The sequence below is a fragment of the Periophthalmus magnuspinnatus genome, chromosome 4 (genome assembly GCF_009829125.3).
Source record: "Periophthalmus magnuspinnatus isolate fPerMag1 chromosome 4, fPerMag1.2.pri, whole genome shotgun sequence".
Lineage (NCBI taxonomy): Eukaryota > Metazoa > Chordata > Actinopteri > Gobiiformes > Gobiidae > Periophthalmus > Periophthalmus magnuspinnatus.
The window spans coordinates 10690616-10713677 of NC_047129.1; the positions used below are offsets into that span (position 1 = coordinate 10690616).

A 23062-nucleotide genomic window follows, 5' to 3' on the forward strand; every position below is an offset into this window, starting at 1 on the left:
TTAACACACACCTACTTTCATGCTCGTTTTTCAGTTTAGCTTGCAGTAAAAAAAAAAAAAAAAGTTAAAAAGTAGTACAACTACGTGAGTATACAGTAATTACTTTTATATAAAAACCCATCGTACATCCTCCATCTATTATTTTTTAACATTTGTGCATCCAATTGAGTATTTTTGGCTAATGCCAGTGTTAATCCTATGCAGACCCCATGAGCACACCCACAGGGGGCACAGTCTGGTTATCTGCGGAGGAATGCTGGTAAAATGATTCTGTGTGGTTCACTTTGAGCACAGGTGGGATAGAGGACGATCTGATATGTAGGATCCTGGTGTCTGTTACCTCACAGTCAATCTGCATCATCACCTCAAAGTCCCGAATGATGCTCTCTGTAAGAAACAAAACAGTTTAAACTTACATTAATTTAATCCAAGGCTACTGTTTTAACTTTTTATCACTATAATGTCAATATTCAATATATCAAATAGTTGCCAATGGTGATACTAAATTAGCCATCCATCCAGAACACAAAACGTAAGCAAAATTCTCAGTTTAGAAAAAAATTCTGTGTTCTTGGACAAGACATCCAAGACCAGGAAGACTAAAACAGGATGAGAAGAGTGAATGCACCATCGAGAATAGTAACCTACATGTAGTTATTCTCAGTGATTAGAGCATTACATACCTAACTACCTAACTATTACCTAACTACATTTTTTCTATTATTTGATAATCAGATTATATATATATATATATATATATATATATATATATATATATATATATATATATATATATATATATATATATATATATATATATATATATATATATATATATATATATATATATATATATATAATATATATATATATATATATATATATATATATAATATATATAAGTTTTTAAAATGATAAAATACAAAAGCATGACAATACAATACAATATCATCTCCATTCTATTTCCCCTATAAATGTATTTACAGTTGTCCTTTTGCTTGCAACAAGATCATGAACCAGACTTTACTAGCACTAGCTGGGTTGAGAAAAACCTCATGAGAAAATGGTGGAGCAGGATAGTTTGGATACAGATGGTATCCAGAGGTGAGTCACATACTTCTCTATGCAAGAAATAAACAAAGAGGCCGTAATCAAAAGCAGAACATGCAAATTTGAGAGAAGAGAAAGGGGAAAGACACTAGTGACGAACGAAAGACCACGAAATTTCCCCATTTGTCATAACCAAATAGTGATGATATACTCAAAGTTGGTTTACAAATAGATGATAAACAGACAGATACTATTAAAGACCTATATATTCACATAAGGTCTTATTGAGGTCTCACTCACAACCAGGTCATTACTTTTGCTTTATCTTGGCAAATTCTAAATGTTTAGCAATTCAGGTATGCCACAGCCTCACTTCTGTAAGCAAAGGATTAGAAGGTCTTTCACATGGTCACAATTCAAGAAGGACAGTTGTATATTTACATTAACAGACAGATTTAAGGGTTTCTTTGTGCTGAAGGCAAAGAGTAACCATATGGATAGTTCAAGGCAATGCACCTATCACTTTGCTTTTAGTGGGCACATTATATGACCCAAATATGGAACTGTAGGTGTCTTTAAAATACTTAGTGAATGCTTTAAGACCTGAATATTTTCCAGCACCTGTGCAATACATTAGCCATTGTGCCTTCTGTGGGACTGGTCGACACTAGACACACATAGTGAATCTGATTGCGGCTCCAGTGGCTTCTGCAATTGAAAGATTTAGCGGACGTTCACATCATTGGATAAAGATCATAAAGCTTTATATGCCTTCATCCGCTCTGCTTCCTCTTGCACCTGGATTTAAAATAGGGCAATCTAAACCCTTTTAGTAGTTTCACAGATGACCCTGAAAGTTGTCCATGTGTCTGAATATTTGTCACGCTATGCTGCGTTTCATGCACCGAGCCTCTGAACGCTGTATAAAATATGTGATTTTCTCATTGCAAGATAACAGGTATTTAACAATTAACCCAGAAATTGTTGTTTTATCTCTTTTAATGTGCCAAGCTAGCCAGTATTTTTTATAGTTGTATTGCCCCATTCATCCAAAATACTAATTAGTATCAAAGGTCAAAATGTCTAGCATCTGCTTCACTCATGCACATGAGGAAACAATGTGTTTTGAATATGAACAATCAATTTTTATCATCTGCTTACATTACAATAAACATTCACAGCTCTATGGGGACCACAATCTCTTTGTAGTGTCACTAGACCTACAGGGACCAGCAAACTATTTACAGGCCTCAAGGCATTTTTATCCAGAGTACCCCCCTTTTTTTTTTACATATTCCTTGAATAAATAAGCCTATACATTTCAGTAACTGCAGTGAACAGTGAAACAGGAAGCACACAGGAGCGCTGCTACTGGCTTCTATCTGAAAAAGCCCTCTTTGAAGACTTGGCCAGGCCTATGGTCCCACTCCACATGGTCTCCCTTTTAAAGATGCCATCTGGAGACGGTCCATAAAGCAGCACAGTATGCTGATATGTAGTGATAACCTCCACCTCAGCATCTGGCAACAACCCACTGAAGAAACATGACCGTGCATCTTTGGACAGAGCTGGATGCCAGATTGGCAGCAGCTCTAAGGACATGTTCACAGTAGAACCAGTCGAAAGGAAGCATTGTATGTGTAATTACTATATAATCTACAAAGTGTAATGCAAAATTGGAGACAACAAAGATGGATAATTACATTAAGGCAACTTGGGCTCTCACTTCATGAGTTGGCAACATCATTGCCAATTTCAGAACAGTGCTTTTAATAAAAATGAAAAAATAAACACTTGTGTTTTGTTTTTTGGGGCGGAAGTGTACAAATACTTTAAAATGACCTAAGTCAATCTTACATAACTATGCCTGGTTAAAGGAGTATACACGAAAAACATTTCTGTATAAATATGAAGTGGCCAGAGTATGTATCCGTCTTTGTTAGCCCTGAAACAGTCCACTGTCCAGATCATACCTTCTTACTAAATACGAAATAGATAAATATAATGCTTTTCAATGTTTTAATTATCACAACAGCAGTCCTGGCTTATGTACTTCCTGGAAAACTGCACAAAGGCAATCATTTGAAGGTTATATCAACTCTGAATCCTAAGCTCATTGGTGATGATGATGATGTGATTAAATATGAGAAGAACCTTGAGGAGAAAACTGTCTGTTTGCAATTGATATGCCATGTTCCCACAATCTACCTGGACATGATGTCATCAGTGAAACATTTTTCTTCCAAAACATGTCACTTGCACTTATTTAAGCTCCCGCTCTCACTCAGAGATCATTAAATAAACACTCCCTTTAGTCCTTATATGGAAAGCACTGACATCTTTGTGTTAAGTTTGAAGGAGGTCTAGGTCAGGTAAGTTTAACAAAAGTCCTGAAGCATGGACAGCAGCAGACCATAGCTTACATCAAATCAAGTCTAGTTATTGACCAAGACAGAGAAAATGAGTGCTCTAGATTAGCAGGGTCTATTAACCTAGTCCAGATGAAAACCATTTAGTGACTCAAGAGAAGGGAGGCTGGAAAAAATTATGCTCTGTGGTAGAGCTATTGCACTAGAGAAAGGCAAGAGTGTTTTGGTTCCTAAAGGTCATCGGAGATAAATGTCAAATCTACCAAGCCTGTCATCTGTGTTACAGAGGGCTTGAGGTTACAAATCAGACCATATTACTACTACTATTACTACTATTACTACTAGTACATCCAAGACATCAGTGTGTGGATGCAAAACAACTAAACTCAGACAAGACTGTTTCTGTGGGCCAAAGACTATGAGTTCAAAGAGAAAGTGTCATCTTCAGTCTCTCCCTTGAAAACCTTCAAATCAGGCTAGAAATCTAGGGGTAATAATGGACTTGAACTTTAACAGCCACATCATATTAATAACATCTGCAGCTCTCTACCATCAAAAAACATTGAAAAAAATCAAAGGTATACTGTCCAAACCAGACTTGGAGAAAAATGCATGGATTACTCTCTCTAATAGGTTAGAGTACTGTAACGGCCTGCTCACTGGCCTCTCCAAACGAGCATTAAGACAGCTGCAGTACATCCAGAACACTGCTGCTTGGGTCCTGACTAGAACCAGGAAGTACAAGTACATAAGTCTTGTGCTCAGGTCTCTGGCTCCTGTGGCTCAGAGAATAGACTTTAAAGCAGCTCTGCTTGTGTACAAGTGTCTCCATGGACCAAGTACATCTCTGACATGTTAGTGCCATATGAACCATCTCACACTCTGAGGACTTCAGGGACAGGCCTCCTGCGGGTGCCCAGAGTCAGGACTAAACATGGGGAATCAGAGTTTCAGTTTAATGCTGCTAAAACCTGGAACAGTCTTACTGAAGATGTGAGACAGGCCTCTACTTTGACAATGTTTAAATCCAGGCTCAAAACAGTTCTGTTTAGCTCTGCATATGACTGAAAGGTTATTCTGCATTCTTCTCTTTTAAATGTTAATTTATGATGATTATTACTACACAGTAAAAACTACTACTTCTGCTATACAGTTGAGACAACTAATACTGCTACTACTGCTACTACTGCTACTACTGACAAACAACTTCAGGATCAAATCTAGAGCATTTCCAGTTACCACGTCAGGAAGTCAGGTACAGACTAAACGCACAAAGCCTCTAATGGTTGTTTGAACAGTTGCTAAACCTTTTTAATGTGGCCAACTTCAGGCATCCACGACAAATCAGATTGGCCTGATACATTTTCTGAATGCTACCTTTGTTCTGTTCAATCCACCAATCTCAAAGTTCAAACAGAGGTCTTAGATTTCACCATTTACTTTAATTTCAATGGTGGAGTCTTTAAAATCTGAAAAAGATGGATCAAGATCACAATGTAATCTCCATCAACCATCCTCCCACACAGTACACAAATTTTTATTGTATTATGGTACTTTAGTTTGACAAAAAAATTATTTGCAACAACATTGGGAATATCAGAGGGAACAAAACACAGAAACGTATATAGATGTGCACACTATAAAAGTTATTACTCTAAAAGGTGTAAAGTTCTGAAATTTGTATATAAAAATGAGCTTCCTTCCACAGAAATACACTGTATTGATAATCCCAAAGACTGAACGACTGTGGACAAAGCTTTGGTGAGCTCATGGAAATCCACCAGAGTTAGCCAATACAGAGCTTTGGCTTCATCTACCGAGTTTAACAAGAAGATAATGCTTTGTTTACAAGATGGTTCTCCAGTGTCCTAGTGAATCACCACAGTAAAGCAAGTTTGAACACTAGATAGAGAACTGAAGAAACTGAAAATGTGGTGTTCAACGTGTTAATAAAAAGTGCAAAGAATGTGTGAGATTTCACAATTTAAAAAAAATAATTAGAGTTATGTATTGTGTGTTGGACTTACCATTTATATTCATCGCAGGTAAAATGACAGACATCTTGGGTCTCTGTCCTTTGTTGTGGCTTGTGGCTGGAAGCAGCAGGTGATCCTGAAAACGAACATGATTAAGATAAACTAGATATTACATTTGTTGACTATCTTATGTAAATAAAGTAAATATAGTAAAAGATATACAATAAATACAAATAATAAAAAGGTGCACTATATGCATGACAGTTCCGCAACTTGCTCGTCATGGAGATGTTATCCTTTCCTGGAGTAGTCCACAGTGTGAATCAGAATCAGAATCAGAAGACTTTTACTGCCATCATTTGTGAACAGTTCACAAACTAGGAAATTACTTCGGTGATAAAGTGCAACATGGCATTACACTCATCCATCTTTTCAGGAAAAAACATCCTTCATGAAATAAAAGCAAAATAAGTTTAATATCAAACTATGGAACACTCCAGGCAGAGCAATAATATTTATCACCATGGAGACAAGCAAGTGGCGGAAACATTACTTGGTGTACCTTTAAACAATACAAACCATCTCCAAAACGAATAACATAAACAACATAACATACACATGTGTTATTAAATAGTGTTATTTTACGCCTAAGTCAAGACTAAAAACCCCAGCACTTTGCACATATATTGGCAACCAAAGCTCATTGAAGTGGTGAGAGTCTAAGTGGAATGAAAAATGAGGGGTATTACAGTGATGACAGGAGGGAGGAAGGGATTACAGAAAACAAGAGACAAATGTGCAGTAGGGGGGTATGCGCTGTTAATTTTCAGGCACATTTTTTAATATAGAGGGCATTACAGCTCATCATACCGAACTGCAAATCTGACACAAAACACAGCTGCTATGGCAACAGGTGAAATATTTTTAAACTCTGTTCAATATGCTATAAGCAGTCTGTGGTACCAAACTACACCCAAAATCTATGGCCACTAAAACAACCCAGATAGCCAAGTACAAAAACCTGTTTCTAAATGTAGGACCTGTTGCATAATTTGGTCATGTTATGTTTTCCATCACGTCATGTCACACTTACAAAACCCCCAAAAGCTACAGTCCAACTCCCAACCCAAAGACACAAGAGTGGAACAAGAAACAAGCAATTAAGGACGACTTAACTTATGATCAGTAACTCACCCTTGACCTCTGCATTACCTCAAAAGTTGTTGCTTTAAAAACCTAGGGAACAAATTCTATCCAAATACGCATAGTACCCACCATTTAAACCATTATTATCACACAATGTTTAATTGACATTAGGCTTATAATGTCACTTTCACAAAAACTAATACTGCATTTTTTGAATCACAAAGCACTGATTTGCATATTGAACATGTTTGTACACAAAATATTATCCATACACACATTTTCTCTCTCACAAATGTCTGTTGAATTTGGAGATAGCTTCTTGACCTACTAGGCCTTAACTATAGCATTATCATTACAACTGTCCCCATTGTCCCTTTGCAATATCTAGTGAGTCACCCAAGGGTCACCCAAGGGTCACCCATCCTTGACTTGGTGAGCCAACAATGCATTTTCTAGAAGTTGTTATTAATTTAGGTTTAATTTATTTATAGTTATTATTAAATGTATGTCATGTTCAAGCAGTATCAATAATAAAATCCAAGAAATAAATAAAAAATATTTAGACCAAGTTAAAACTGTCCAATCTGGGTACTGCAGAGTAAATTACCATCATACTAACAAATGGACACTATAACTGTTACATTGGATGGGCATCGCCAATGTTGTGAAATAAGTTGCTTAATTCCCATGTTATGTAATGAAGCAGTGTGTGTTGCCTTAAAAATATTAGATACATTACCCTTCTGAAAGACACAACATAGAAAGTATCTGGACGTCGATTCAGCTCATCAAAAAAGTGACTGTAGGTGTTGTGAGGAGCGTAGTACACCTGAAGCTCACTGCCAGAATTCCTAAAAAAAGAGCAGCTGTAATTAGCCATTGTTTTGGAAACAGTATCACAATAAACCACGCCATAATCATATAACAACTACTATATGATAGCTGTGTATAAAATATTTTTTGTTGCAAACCAATGCTTCCAGGTTTTGTTGCCCAATGATTTGTTTAATTGGTGTGTTCAGAAACGCAGTTCAAAAACATGGTTCTGGTGTTCGGTTGTAAACTGTTGTGTTTCTGTCTTAGCTGTGGATTTTATCATTTTGTTTTGGTGAACCTGTGGGTGTGTGAAAGTAGAAGTTTGTCCTATTGCTCCTGAACGTTGGGTGTTTTACTGCAAATATCAAACTGGGAAAACATTGTAGGTGTCCAAAAAGCTATTAACTCCATCTGTCCGATAGAAGGCTAGAACTGCTTTCACAGCAAACTTTTAGTGCCAGGGAATAACATTTTAAAACAAACTACCTCAAAATCTGGGCAAGAAGGATACAGACAAAAGCTACCTGCAGCTTTGAGAACAAAATAAAACAAATTCTACTTACTTTTCTTCAGTAGTTTTGGTGTACTGCACAGTAACAATCTCAGAGGCCTCCTTCTCATCTGTTTTCTGTGAAAACAATAAGAAAATATTGTCATATTGTATAGTCATGATGTGACTGAAACGCAAAACTCCAGATCATACGAGTAGGGTTAAAAAATGTCATGCTGCAATTTTTCAACAATAAAAAAACATAAGTGAGAATCTGCTTGTACAGTGGCTCCGGTCTAAATCTGATTATTACAAGATTTTCTTAGATTATTAAAATAATCAAATTATCACATCAGATTTTGTGCAATTTAATATAATGATCAGATTTTGGTATGCATATGAACACAGCCAATGAAGAGGAAATACTGATACTTGAAAAAGCACAATGTCTTCTTTAAACTACTATGTACACAACAGTGGATGTAATAAACACATGTACAGTTGCATTTAGAGTATCTGACAAACTATTATCCCTGCTATAGATCTCTTAGTTCCTAGAGCACAAAACAGGTCTGTGGGAGCCTTATCCACAGCTCCCACATGAATGTTTACTTTCTCAGGGCTGTTGGATTAATTTAAACACAGGCCTATAGAAAAAGGCAAAAGGGGGAAGGTGCGAGGAACAGTAAAGTGGCATTTGCCTAGTGTCGTTTATAATTTAGTGTCTGGTCGCTTACTATAACTACATAAATTCTAGTATGCCAGTTTGTAACCTTGTGCATGGTAAATTGTAAAATAATGATCTGAATTACCAGAATGGTCCGAGCAGATTTGTAATTGCTGTTACTCATGCGTCTGGATTTGGTCTGCTGCACTTCATGACGGTGGACCCAGCCCCTGAGCTCGTGGGCCAACCTGCCAATCAAAAAGGTCACTATGAAGTTGTCCATAGCTATTTAAGTATTTAAGGTGACATTTCAGGAAGCTTATAGGCCATGTTGTGGGGTTGCTTACTCCATGCACTTGGTTTTGTTGACAGGAGGCTGGCAGGGGGGAGGAGGTCTGAGAAAGATGGGATCCTTCACCACCATTAAAGCTTTATCCTCAAAACTAGACAAAAATATGAAAAAATAAGAGTTTATAAATACAAATGTTTATAAGTTAATGGTTGTTACAAACAAACTAATACTTTAAATAAACAATTTACTAAACTAATAACTAACCCATCAACACTCAACAATTGTATATAAATATACTAAATAATGTTGAAAATCAGGAAATGCACATTATGAATTACATCTGCAGTACATGGCACACTGATGGCTCTCCTCAGATGTTACAATAACTGAAATAATAGTCCTTCCACCAGGTGAATGATTGTGAGGAGTGAGGTGCTGATGTACAGCATCCACAGCCAGTGCCCACCTGCAGGGCCTTAGACCAAGACCACTGACGTAACCTGCCCCTATGGGCCTCCCAACCACTGGACGCACCATGCTTCAGATCATGTTCTGGAAATATTTTCTTGGGACAACATGTCAGAGCAGAGCTGACTGACCAAGTATCCTGCCAAAGGGGCCATAGTAAACCCTCAGCACACATGCACCTTGTTTTTAGGGGTACCCTCCGATTAGGTTGCCGTCACACTTCCCTCTGCTATGTGCAGGGCTGTCACCCCTTTGTAAAGGCTAATGTGTTCCTTCCTGTCTGAGCTGGTTTAAATGCAGCAGGGAAACTCAAGACTGCACACAACTGGTTTGTGTTAGCATGTGACGCACCCTATACTCAGGCTGGTATCATTGTAATAACAGATACGTTGACCACCTCACAAAACATCCCCACTGGGCCAGGTAGAAACAATGTCATTAAACAAGGAAAAAATATGCTGTTAATAGCCGTGTAAAGTCATGTCAATAAAGCCTTACTCCAATCTCCACCATGTTGCTCTAATCCTAACTAGATATGGACTATGGAAAATTCTTTTGAGTGATGTTTGAACTGACATGGTAAAAGGCTGGGCATATGTTTAAATGTGGTATAATGAGCTACTACGACACAGGTGCATCCTGGTGCATCAACAATCTTGGATGAATGTGGTGTTGATGGTGTGGGTTGAACTGATTACCTGTCTGCCATTTCAGAGGGGGGGTGTTGAGGCTCTGAGCCTATGACTACTTCAGTTTCAGCCTCTGATGAAAAGCCCAGCAGGTGCCTGCCGCTGTGCTGTGTTGAAACAATGTCCAGCTTGGATCCAGGGCCACCCTGAAAGAGACTGTGGAGAGACAAGGTGAGTAAAAGACATGGGGCAGGTTACAGGGGACATGATGCAGAGCTCAGAGCAGTCAAAGCTGCAGATGAAAGAATAGAGCTGACTTTGGCCAGGGCTGCTGGACTGAAATGACCGCTGAATCCCCCACTGCTCACATCCTGTGCACAGGGGGGCTCTTCACTTTTTAGCCACAAGCAAAATGTGATCTAGACTGCACAACGCAGAACGCACCAGGGCACGAACACACAAGTGAAAATACACACAACCCTTTCAAGAGTGTTAAATGCACAAAGTGGCATTTTCATTTCAAAGCAATTGAACCTCAAAATGGGCATATTTTACATTCCAGGAGAGAGTCCAAACACAACCACACAGACAAGAGCACAGGTACAAACACACACAGGCTCCAACCATAAACAAATTCATTCCCTGCTAAAGAGCACATTCCCAGCAAAAAGCAGACAGATTATGAAAGACCATCACCAGACTAACTAAATGTTTGTGAAGTTTCGGGGGAAAACTTGCTCCCAGAGGAAAACAAACATTTTTACAACATGAGAACAGAGGCTTTATATCACTGTTTGGGGGTGTACTGTGGACTTGATGATGTTATGAAATTACACAATTCTTACTCTTTGATCAGTCTCACAGTTACACCACTATTGGCACAGATGTTTAGGGTGCTCCGCTGACAAAATCATGGTAACTTAAACCAAATTCATAAAGAACAGTTTTGATTTTACCTTGTTGGTCCAAGATTAAACACAAGGAACACCACGACAACCATCAGACATACAGCTCTCCTCTTGGGGGCCGTTGTCTTTAGCCCAGTGTTCTGATCAAAATAAAAACACCATTAAAATATACATTAGTTACCAGCTGTGAGTAAGTAAGTCTATTTTTGTATTGAGCATCACTTCTCTCTTACCTCACTCAGTAGCCCCTCCAGCTGCCTCTTGAGATTGCCATTTTCACTTTTGAGTGCCTCATTCTCCGACAGCGCCATTTTCAGTCGAGCCTCCAGTGACAGCAGGTATTCTTTCTTCTTTTTCCGTGACAGGGAGGCTGACTCACGGTTCTTTATCATTCGCTGCTGCCTCTGGGACAACTTGGACTGAAATGACAAAACAAAAATACACATGATGAATGCTGTTGTTATAACACATTTTAGCACCCCGCTGAGCACCTATCCAAACACAATGGCTGAGAAGTAATTAGGGAGAAACATGCAGTGAAGTGGGAGACTGGGCCACCTGTTAAGACTGTCGATCATTACCTTCCTTATTAATGTGACATCATATTTGTCTGTGAGCCCTTTAAGTGACTTTTTGTTTATAAGAAAAAGTTTGAGCAAGAAAAAAAAGAGCCAAATGTTATTCAAGGGAATCTAATACAATTATATAATTATTTGAAATAATAATTATACTAAACATGGAAAGACATTAGACAACCGCTATTGGTATCTCAGTACTTCAGCTCGAACTCTGACTTAATGTGCAGTGACACCTCAGCGTTACCTGCAATGACTCAAAGTTTTAACATGACCCAAAAGAGCAGTAAAATGCACATGTTAAAGGCCATGTTTTAAATATTTACAAAAACATCCTAAGGCTATGGTCAAGGGGTCACATCCAAGTTTCTCCTGTTCTCCACATATAGTAGGCATGTTTATTGTATGATGCCACTGTTGCAGAAAGTCCTAATTCCTAATAAATGCACTTACAAGGCATAAGGCATAATGTTTAGGTTTAAAGTTAATTTCACATTCAACATTAATACAGACCTGCAAACTTGAAAGTTTAATATCTTCTGTATATCTTTGTCCGCTTCTTAGCACCTCTGACCTGCCCCTCCCCACACATACTCTCTGGGGTAAGCCTCTAGATCCTGGTCATAATAGCTCCACTGGTGATTAAGTTATTTGGATCCCTTGTATTTTTGTTCTGTCTCCTGAGAAACCCCTCTGTCTGCAGGCCCAGATCTGGGATCGGTGCCACCAGCCTGAGCCTGGGAACAGTGCTGCAGAGTAGTTACCAAGGGGACAAGATGAGGTGGGCCTTGAAATCATTGGCACCAGAACACTCGAAGATGTGGGACATGGGGAAATGGCACAGTGGTATTCACCAGGGAATTTTCTGGATGGAATGGCAGCCTATATTGACATTCAGGATTTTGGACATGCCAACAGATGTTTTGGCCAGTATAGATATATAGATTTAATTTTGACCTCATGAATAAAAATATCCCTTTTCAAAATCTGTTTTGACAACCCCAGATAAAAGGCAACGTAGCATGTCGCTGGCGTCATTATTGCCAAGTACTATTTTACTCACTGTATGAACTATATAGGATTTCCTGACAAGGCATAGTACACAAAATGGGGAAAAAGTTGAGTCTTTGCACGCCTTAATACATACCTCATAGTCTTTTTTAGCATTTGAAAATAGGTGTCCTAGAGCCTCAAACATAACTGTTGACTAGGGACAAAGTTTAGCAAGACAAAACCAAATTGTTTTCTCTATTTACTAGAGGTCATAAACACTTTTACCAGCTTCTGTCTTACAGGTACTACTGTAACCCTCAAACAATTGTAAGCATGCAATTAAACTTAAACCCTCCATGTGCGTGTAATCCATCAGTCATCCAGGTCTGATCCATAGCAAAAGCCAAAAGTAAAATCTGTCAACTGAACAAAAAGTTGTAGAGTGAAATTCATTCCTACAACTCTTTATCCAGTTGACAGATTTTACTTTTGGCTTTTGCTTAAACCTTCCATGATAACCCGAAGTACAGTATGAGAAACTGACACAAACTCCACATTTGCCTTTATGACACATCTTTTTGTGAGTGTTTTTCCAGTTCAGATTCTTAATGCCCAATTAGACGTGGACCAGGTGATAGAGCATATTATGTAATGTTGCATTTTGTATTTTTTACTAGCCATATAGTCATCTGCTTCCTGTAAATACATTTCACTTCATTGGTTAAACCCACCTGTCACTCACTGAGAGCCTTACACAGGCCAATAGGAGAGATTGTTTGTGTTTGAGCAGACAGCTGCAGCAAATATAGAAATAGTGGATCACGATATGATGATATGACCAAAATAGCAGATCATCACAGGGATGAGATCACAATATTTATCAACACATCAGTTACAGTAATGTACAAATCCACCTAATTGCTGATGAGAGTATTTATTGGGACCACTAATTTTAGGGCCACAATTTGAGTGAATAACCCTCACACACACACACACACACACACACACAAAAGTACCCCGTACACCATCTCAGTAAGCCGAGCCATCCTGATGACTGTTTACAGCTGTCACAAACACTCCATTCTGAACAACACCTGTCTGCAGCATGTAATCGTTTAGCAGCCGTTTAACACCAGGGCTTTGGGGGCCGTGCTAAGGGCCAGAATACGTTGCAGTGAACAGGACAGTACTGTATGCACATGGCACCTGGTACAAATGTATGACATCTCTCAAAACCATTTTACATGAACATTAGCAAAGCGCTAGAGTATTCACAGCTGCAGGATCTCTAAGCAAAACACAACGCCCCAACAACTCAAAAAAAAAGAAAGCAGTACACATGCATTAGCAGCATATCACCATAGTTATTTCATTTAACATATTAAGAAGCTCTAGGGATATACAACCACTGTTCCGATATCACAGTCATTAGTGTCTCTTTTTATTCTACCATGAGAAGATGTTCAGCCTTTAAATTGTCCCACAACTGTTCACTGTAATAAACTGATTAGATTTTGGTAATGTTTTAAAACAATATTTACCTTGTGTTCTGGGATTTACCAAACTTTCCTCTCCAACTCTGGCAAGAAAAGTACCTCTTCCCCTCTATTATCCTATACTTGTGATGATTGGACTAGTCCCTCTCAGACATTTTAGTGTTATGTTTTTACAGCTAAAGGTCAACTATTACCATACATAACACAACATGAACTTTTAAAGTTCATGTTGTGTAATGTATGGTAATAGTTGACCATACATAACACAACATGAACTTTTAAAGTTCTGCTTGCATTTAAGCATTAAAAATAAACATAGAAAACAGCATTAATGTCTAGATCAATTGACTAGATGGCTTGAGAAGTACTAGAAAAGCAGTGGAGGAATTAGCTGGTAAATAACCGTAAAGATTATTTGCGTATTGCGTATTAATTGTTTGTACAATTGTGTGCAAAATATGAGATTGTCTGTCTAATCTATCAGTCGTCCGGGTCTGACCCATAGTAAAAGCCAAAAGTAAAATCTGTCAAAAAGTTGTAAGAGTGAAGACGTTTCACTGCTCATCCAAGCCGTTTCTTCAGTTCTGATCAGATTACTGGTGGACATCTTTCCCCCATCTATAACTCCATCCTCCGACCAAAGGAAACAATAGAGCTGGCTAGGATGCGAATAGGTGTGTAAGCGTCTATTAAGAGTTGTATGAATATGCTAATTATGGCACAGTGCACACTTAGTGTAGCTCAACAGACCTAGCCTAAATACAGAAACTTTAAACAATAGTGGTTTCCAGTTTCAGTGTAGTTAGCTCCTCCCTTCAGATAGATATAAAACAGTGTTCACCAGTAATCTGACCAGAACTGAAGAAGCTGCTTGGATGAGCAGCGAAACGTCTTCTCTCCTACAACTTTTTGTCCAGTTGACAAATTTTAATTTTGGCTTTAACTATAAATATGAGATTGTATATTTCATTAACAAAATTATAAGGAAAAGGTAAACCTACATAATGGTAATTTGTTCAGTCATTGCATCAGTCATTGCCTAATACAACAATGAAGTGTCAAACAGTGAATCTTCTTCACCAGTGTGAAACTGAGGCTGACAGAACAAACAAGAGGAACATTTGTATTTTATCTATAAAATACAACAAGCCAAAAACTTGCAACTTGGCAATATCCCGGATGCTTCTTTTAAAAGGCCACGTATTCGGAAAAGATGGCAAGCATTATTCAAGATCAGTTTATTATAAACATATGTCACAACCAACAATCATACTTTATCACAGTGCTGGAAATAAGCTCCGTGTTCATCTTGTCACTTATCATTTCATTTCATTTGACCAACAAACTGCCTGCAAACTCACTTGAGCTTGTTCTCTATCATTAAGAAGTATGTGTTTCTAAGACATTATCTGAAATTATTATTGGCTAGTTTTGTTGAAAATCCTAGACAATGAATTAATGTGGAATCACTTTGACCAAATGTCTTTTATACATTGGCAAAGAAAGCCCAGTAGTCAATGAATAATTTGATGACTGATTAACTACTGCATACCTTAAAATAAAGACTAAGTTAGATTTCCTTCAACTTCATCTCATTAGTTAGACAATGTGTCAGTGTGTTTTAAATGGACACTGACATTATTTTTGGCATTATTATTTTAAGCATTAACTTAATTTTATGTTTACAGAAAGAAATTGCCACAGCAACTACAAGTTATAAAGATACAAATGTTCTCCAAAGGCAGTTTGGAACATTTAAACTATATTTTATTTTGGCAATGAGTAAGCCTTTGGCCATAAAACACAATCTTGAATTTATTATATTGTAATTTTTTTCTGAAAAGCATCTTTGTCTACTGCACAGTCTGGGAAAAGCATTTTATTTTGGGCTGCAAAAAACTTTTATAAATGAAAGCCTACTCTTTAACAAGAAAATAAAAGACAGATTATGTTGATGAAAAGCAGCAATGTTTTAAGCTTTATAAGAATTACTCTTTATGTCCTGAAAAAATAGTAAGGATTTTTTGTTTTATTTTTCTACTAATAGTGGATAATCTATGATATATATATATATATATATATATATATATATATATATATATATATATATATATATATATCTATCATAGACCTACCACTAAGGCATTTTCCACTATAACAATACTATGTATGATAGTCGCAACTACAAATACCAGAGCAAGCAATTCTAAGGCAATGCAATGCAATGCATAAAGATAGTTCTTCTCCTGCCTTTCTTCACAATATTGGCACCTATATAGTCAGGTATTTTCCAAATATTCTGAAATTAAAATTCCGAAAGCAAAAGTATGAATGGGTGCTTTTATATATGTTGCTGTAGTTACACATGCTAACATAGTATCAGGACTCACATCATCGTCTGAGGAGGGCGCGCAGAGGCTGACAGAGACCACTGGAGGAGCTGTGACAGGGACTGGCCTCTCTGGACTCGAGAGTGTTGGCATGGTAACCACATTTGCCGCAAGCGCTTGTGCAGGCTGGATGTGCAGCACCTGGCTCGGTTGAGACAGCACTATGGGGCGGCCTGAGAAAAGATACACACACTCCTATTACAAAGATTTAGTGGCCTATAATCATATTTGTGCTAGCTGTGTGATTACCAAGACTGTTATTATGCGAGTCAGTTTGATTTTCTGAGTAGATTCTGCTAAGGCCCTGATAACCTATTTTTCATTTATTTCAATTTTTAGCAGACTCTCGCCAACCTCTGAGAAGCCACATTAACCTCTGGCTTTAACAGGGCTTTTCCGCTTTTAAAATACAGGTGCAAAAGACCTTTACAAACGTGACCTACGCTCTGAACTTCCACATTCCGCGCCATGTTAACTTCAGTGCAGTAGGTTAAAAGGAACTACTAGACCACCACAGTACTGAACTAATGTATGAATGAACAAATGTAACAACCAAATATCTTACAAAGGTAAAATTAAACAACTTAAAACAATTAAAAAACATGAAGACAATACTGTCAGGATTTACAACTGTTGTGCAAAAAAGGTGTCTTTGAAGAATTTAACCAGCCTTAAAAAAACACAGTGCCAGGAACCATTACTTTGAACTACCCAGCAGCCCTCAACTCTAAACAACCTGTCAGGGCCAATTGTTTTGACATAGCACCACTAATGAATGGAGGTGGTACTGACTCCAGTTTTATCTTCAACACGAACTCTCCACCTATATGAACAATTTATAGGGCTGAAGGTGAAAAAAAAAAATCTGTCCATTTACGTGAAAAATCTACAGACGTTTCTCAGTTTGTAGTCCACTTTATTATGTTTAGATTTTTCTGTCCTGGTTATGGCTAAAACACTAAAGGTCAAACACTCTACCCACTTGCATCCAAGGCAATGACAAAAGTATTAATGTTGGCCTGAGCAGTACTGACATCACACACAAGGTCTGAGATAATGAACCAGAGATGCCAAACCACATGCCACGACCCTTAAGTGACCCTACAGGGTGAAAAATTACTATACCATAAACAACATGTTTTAAATCCACAGGCTAGAAGTAAACAAACATTTATTTGTATTTGTATACACCACAGACCTATAAAAACTGAAAACACTGGCCTAAAACATATGCTGAAATCAGTTTGGAATAAAAACTGTGTATGCAGCTCCCTCTGGTGGTCTTACTAATGAAACTAGATCCAGTCAAAAGCTTTTGTACCAACAGTTATTCATATAATTCATGGCTTCCATTCAATGCAATTAATCAATTTATTTTTTGCTGACATACAATAACAATATATCCTTAAAGGAACAATTACAATTACAAATCAGTTTGTTTTGAGTTGCAGTGTGTGCTCTGACCTGGAGGTGGCGCTGGTTGAATGCTGACAGGGGTCGGTTTGACAACAGGCAGAACAGTGGTCTGCAATGGTTGTATAATGATAGTCTTGGCTTGCAGAGGAGCTGCTGCATGGGCCAAGGGCACAGCTGTTATCAAAGGTTTGGGCTGGATAGAAACCTTAGGCAAAAACTGGATTGGCCTCTTAACTGGCTGGGAAGGTTTGTCTGTTAAATATTAAAAGAAAGAATAAGATCAGTGCATTTCTATTATTAAAAAAAACCCCAAACAATTTGTGTACAATAATCAAAATGATGATGTTTTTTTATTTGACAAACTGACAAATACAAAGCTTCTGTTTCTGAATATTTTTTTATTTATTTGAATTTAAACTAAACATCAGACGATTGCTCTATTTGTCCTGTATATCAGGATTTAATAGGAAAAAAATGAACAAACCATACAATGCTCACCTCGCTGACTACTTTTCTTTGGAATCTTTTTAGTTGGAGTGATTGCCTCAGAAAACCCACTGGACTCTGAGGAAACTGATGCAGGAGAAGGCAGAGATCTTGGAGAAAGAGCCTCATCCTGAACATGCAAGAATAATAAAAGAATAAAAGATTTATTACAATATAATATATAATGAATTCATTACCCTTAATTAAAGATGTTCAAGAAATGCTTGTCTAATATCATAGCAAACAGATCTAACACAATAAAATGATATACATATAAATACATAAATACAATGTAAACCTTGAAGTAACTTAAATGCATGTTGTAGATATGCCATAAGGAGGCTGTATAAAAATGTAACCCTTGTCCTTGTTTTGACACAGTGAAAACATCTGCCTCCTAAATTATGCTAATATGTTTCAGGTTGTCAGCACCTTTCTCAAAAAAGAGAGTCATCCATAGAACAGATGGACAGCAACGTATTAATTTGACAAGGTGTTTAAGGCTTTTGTTATTAAATGTCTCAAGAGTGATCTTCCATTGAGCAGCTGTTGATCTCACCATATGGTCGCGGGTTTTGTGTGCATAAAACAAGGTGATACAAACAGAAGTTGTGAATGTGATGTGTTGAAAGCAGTGACTCACGTGTAAGGAGTATGGGGACAGGGCTTCCACAGAGGAGGGAGAGGGGACCGAGCTCAATGTGTGTGCAGGTGACAGAGAGGCCACACTCACCTCGCCATCTGGAAGCACAAGGACAGAGAATAACATTTTTTATTTAACAAATACTAACTGTCTCTAAGTAGAAAATGTTTACATAAAGAAAATAATAGTAGTGTAAAACATAATCATTGCAAAAATATATAAATCATAGGTTTCATGTATTTAAAGTCCTAATTTGTTATTGTTGTATTGTATTCTTACATAACATCAAATATACGCTAAATAGTTTGACCTGGCCAGATATGGGGAAACAGATTTCACATCTGTCATCTACTGGTAAAAAATCGAATAAACACATGGTAGCTTTGAGCAATTTCAATTAGATTTTACAATTAAGTAAGTTAAACAAATAGGCAGTGCTGTACCAGTGTAGATGCTGTGTGTGTCCACTTCATTCCAAGCAGGTATGTCAATATCAAAATCTAAGTTGGGTCCCTCATTGGCCTAAAAAAAAGTTAAGATTAAAATTAAACATAACATTACTAATTATTTTGCAATTTTAGACCAAGCAGTGTGGGAAAATGGCTTATATCTGTGCAGGGTAAATGCAATCTCAAGTTAATTAAATAAATATTAATCTGGCTTCTTATTGGAATATCTTTAGTTTCACCAGTTAGCAGAACTCTTGCTTTCTTTCTTTCTAGTAATAATCATGCACATTACATAAAGAAATAATCAGTGAAACCAGAGATACCAAGGCAGAAACTATTTTTACATTCCATGGTGCAGGTGCACCTTTTCTCATTAAACATTCTAGAGTTGATTCAGTCTTATATTTGCATACTAGGGAAATGAGAAACTCACAAAGCCTGCATGCTCCAGCGCTTCCAGCAGCTCATCTGCATCTCCAAGATTGTCCAGTTCATCAAAGAGGCTGTCTGTTACAGGAAGTACAGAAAGAGTAACGATAAGGCTGAGTACCACTTGTCTCTCCCATGAAAACTGAGCAATGAATTGGTATGGAAAATGTTACTGTGGTATGTTTTCTTAGACATATGGAGGAAATAAGTGACAGTTATATTCCAAAAATAAAAATAAAATAATTAAAATAAGGCTCGGCTGTACCGCCACAGCCACATAACAGGGTCTATGTAAAACCTTTGACTCAGTGATACCTTGATATATAATAGTTATGATAAGCAAATACTCATTACAAGTATTAATTATATAGTAATGTGAGTTCTATATATTGTTATCACTGTACACGTGGTTATTATTAGTATGTTATTACTTTCTAAAGCATTGGCATGTAGTTACATCATCACGCTGGGGGCGGCTAACATGCTAAAAAGATAATGCTACATCTGTTTATGAGAACTATGACTGAGGTAGGAGAGGCAAGCTAGTAATTTAACAATATTTTCTTCGTGGAGAGGCACTTAATGGTGTTTTAATTAATTAATTAAAATGTCATCTGTCCTGGGTAGATCCTTCTAGAAACCACGAGCAGCACTTACCCCACTCGCCTCCCTGGTCGATAGAGATGCCACCAGCTTCGTTATCCATCACAGGACAATGTTGTCGATTTTCTAACGGTGAAACAGATGTCATTCTCTATTGAATTCATTAGTAAAAAATCCAAATGTAAAGAGCTTTTTTCGAGTTTTCCTCATCGACTGTCAGTGTCTTCAGTCAGCTGGTGTGTTTTGGTGAAGACTTCCTTGGTCCATGAAAGATACACGTCTGACTTTAGCGTAAGTACGGGTGCCAGCGAGGTCCTAACATGTACAATACACTACTGCTGCAATTCTCCTCATGACCACAAGACGTCGTGCTACCACTATATTTGACTCGCCCAATAACACAATGAATTGATCGAAGTTTTATAGTTTTAGGTTGCTGATATTGTCCTATATTTGGAGAGGAAGACAGTTTTCAGACGGGCATTTTAACTTAAATGTAATATGTAATATATGCAAAAGTAAAAAAAAAAACTTTGATACAATGTGATTTTTTTTTTTTACTAGTTGACATGTCTGAATTGGTGTTGTGTCATGGTTGGCTGTTGGTTTACTCAATTAATTAATTTAGAGACAATCCATTAGGCCTTTACATAGACCAAAATAATAATCAAGAGTGTAGGTCTGTAGCAGCTCTATGAGACGTGTGTTAAAAATCTGAGGCAGGTGTACTGTGGATCTAATCCTCCATGGCCATTTTAGGTCGTCAGGATTAACCTGAGGTGGTCTGTTTATTCTCTGCTGGACTGGTGCAGCTCATTTGACCAAGAATGTCAAAATTTTGTAATTATAACAGTATCTTTAGCATATAGATAGATATAATAGCCTCTATAATCAATTGAGGAAAAACTTGTACCAAGTTATACCTGATGGGTGTTGGAAAAGTCATTGTGTGAACGATGAAAACAAATGAATGATGAAAACTACACTTTTTCCTCAAAAAAAAAGAAAAAAAAGAAGATGAATAGACTACATGAAAAATTGTCAAATAAATATTGTTCAAGTGGGGTAAAAAAAAAAAAAAAAAGGACCCATCTCTAGCTATAAAGAATAAGAAAAAAAATTATATATATATATATATATATATATATATATATATATATATATATATATATATATATATATATATATATATATATATATATATATATATATATATATATATATATATATATATATATATATATATATATATATATATATATATATATATATATATATATATATATATATATATCCTACAACATGCACTGACAGTAAGGATAACCAAAGCCTGTGATTGGAATGGGGTTGTAATGGCAAGGACTTGCTTTCGTCAATAGGTTTACAGTTCGAGACTCATCATATTGATTGTGTTTAAAGCCTCTCCAAGTCAGACACGAACAGGAGATTACCACATTAACCTGATGTGTGGAGAAGATTTTACCTGGACATTTGTGTAAAATGGATTATAGGCTTTGGACAGTTTGTCACAGTCATTGTGTCTGTTCTCTTCTTAAAACAGACTTATAGCTTATCTGTGGATTTCATATTCATGAAAAATATTCAATGTCTCTCAAAGTAGTGTCCATATTAGGAAACCACACAATGGGGTTGGCAGACCAGTCAATTCACTCTTATAAGACAGACTAACCAGGCTTCAAAATGATGATGTTATGATGAGAAATGTTTGCTTATATGTTTAATTTCGATGATCACATGTGTCAAACTGAAGACCTGCGGGCCAAATGTGGCCCTCCACATCATTTTATGTGGCCCTCGACAGGGTAAATTAAAAGGTATGATGATCTTAACATGTCATTTTATCAAGAGATATGGCATTACACAGTCGATTTTTTTTACATCTATACAAATGAATATGCAATATTTGTAACTCGAATAAGTAATAAATACAGAAACAGTTAATTAAAAGTTAAAAAGATAGTTACATTTATTTTACATCTGGCCCTTTGAGGACAGCCATTTTGCTGATGTGGCCCTTGATGAAAATGTCATTGACACCCCTGATTTAGATGCGCTTTGTTTTGTGCTTGAGAGGTTGCTGGTAAATAGTGATGGATCCATTCAGTTGTGGGAATATAATATTTTAACACTCTCTGAAAGTCGAATGCTGTCTGGCAGTCACACGTCCAAGCTTATTTTGTGCTAAAATTAGGGATGCTCTGATATAGAGTTTTTGAGTAGATGGTAACATACAGTCTTGCTGCTGTGGCCAATAACCCAAATTTGTTGATGTTGATATTAAAACCTACAAAAAATTAAAATAAATAACAGAATGTATTTATCTAGGATATAAAATCATTTGTTGCGTGATTGTGTAAACATTTTTATTTTCTCATTAGTCTGTTCAAAAGGACAAATCTATTGAACCGAGGACAAACTGGGAATGACACATGAGCCCATAGATATTTGGGCATCTTAGAAAAATTAATGGGCCATATATGTGCAAAATGTTCCATATCGAACCGGTACCGTTATCTGGGAAAACCCCTCATATATCACCAACGCCAATACTGGAATATTGCCCATCAATAATTTAAAGCATTGTTCAAGAACATAGATCAATTCTACAATAGATTGTTTTTCTCATGTTGTCACGTGGCCCACATGCCTCTTTATCCCACCAACTTTATCCCACCCGTTAAAAAGATGGCTCCACAACACGGGGTGAATAAGGTTGAAGTTAAAGATACTTGTGCTTGTCTTCATAGAGA

At 37.0% G+C, this 23062-nt stretch overlaps 1 protein-coding gene across 1 annotated transcript; it reads right to left on the reverse strand.

Annotated features, from left to right (window-relative positions):
- Positions 1-114: 114 nt before the first annotated feature.
- atf6 (activating transcription factor 6) lies at positions 115-20561 on the reverse strand. The gene is made up of 16 exons (XM_033965330.2): positions 20346-20561; positions 19693-19766; positions 19254-19332; positions 18811-18908; positions 18180-18297; positions 17730-17933; positions 16266-16438; positions 11045-11230; positions 10860-10951; positions 9973-10119; positions 8862-8957; positions 8660-8762; positions 7921-7985; positions 7281-7392; positions 5447-5531; positions 115-387 (listed from the first exon to the last, which is right to left on the reverse strand). The coding sequence occupies exons 1-16, from the start codon at positions 20437-20439 to the stop codon at positions 197-199; spliced, it is 1917 nt and encodes a 638-aa protein (XP_033821221.1). The 5' UTR covers positions 20440-20561; the 3' UTR covers positions 115-196.
- Positions 20562-23062: the final 2501 nt, after the last annotated feature.

Bases quoted from the DNA above. Each gene is read 5' to 3' on its own strand.
- atf6 (XM_033965330.2), bottom strand. From the start codon at position 20,439: ATGACATCTGTTTCACCGTTAGAAAATCGACAACATTGTCCTGTGATG. The intron at 8,763-8,861 runs GTAAGCAACCCC...TTTGATTGGCAG, and splicing joins AACAAAACCAAGTGCATGGA to GTTGGCCCACGAGCTCAGGG. The intron at 7,393-7,920 runs GTAAGTAGAATT...CTCTTTTTTTAG, and splicing joins ACCAAAACTACTGAAGAAAA to GAATTCTGGCAGTGAGCTTC.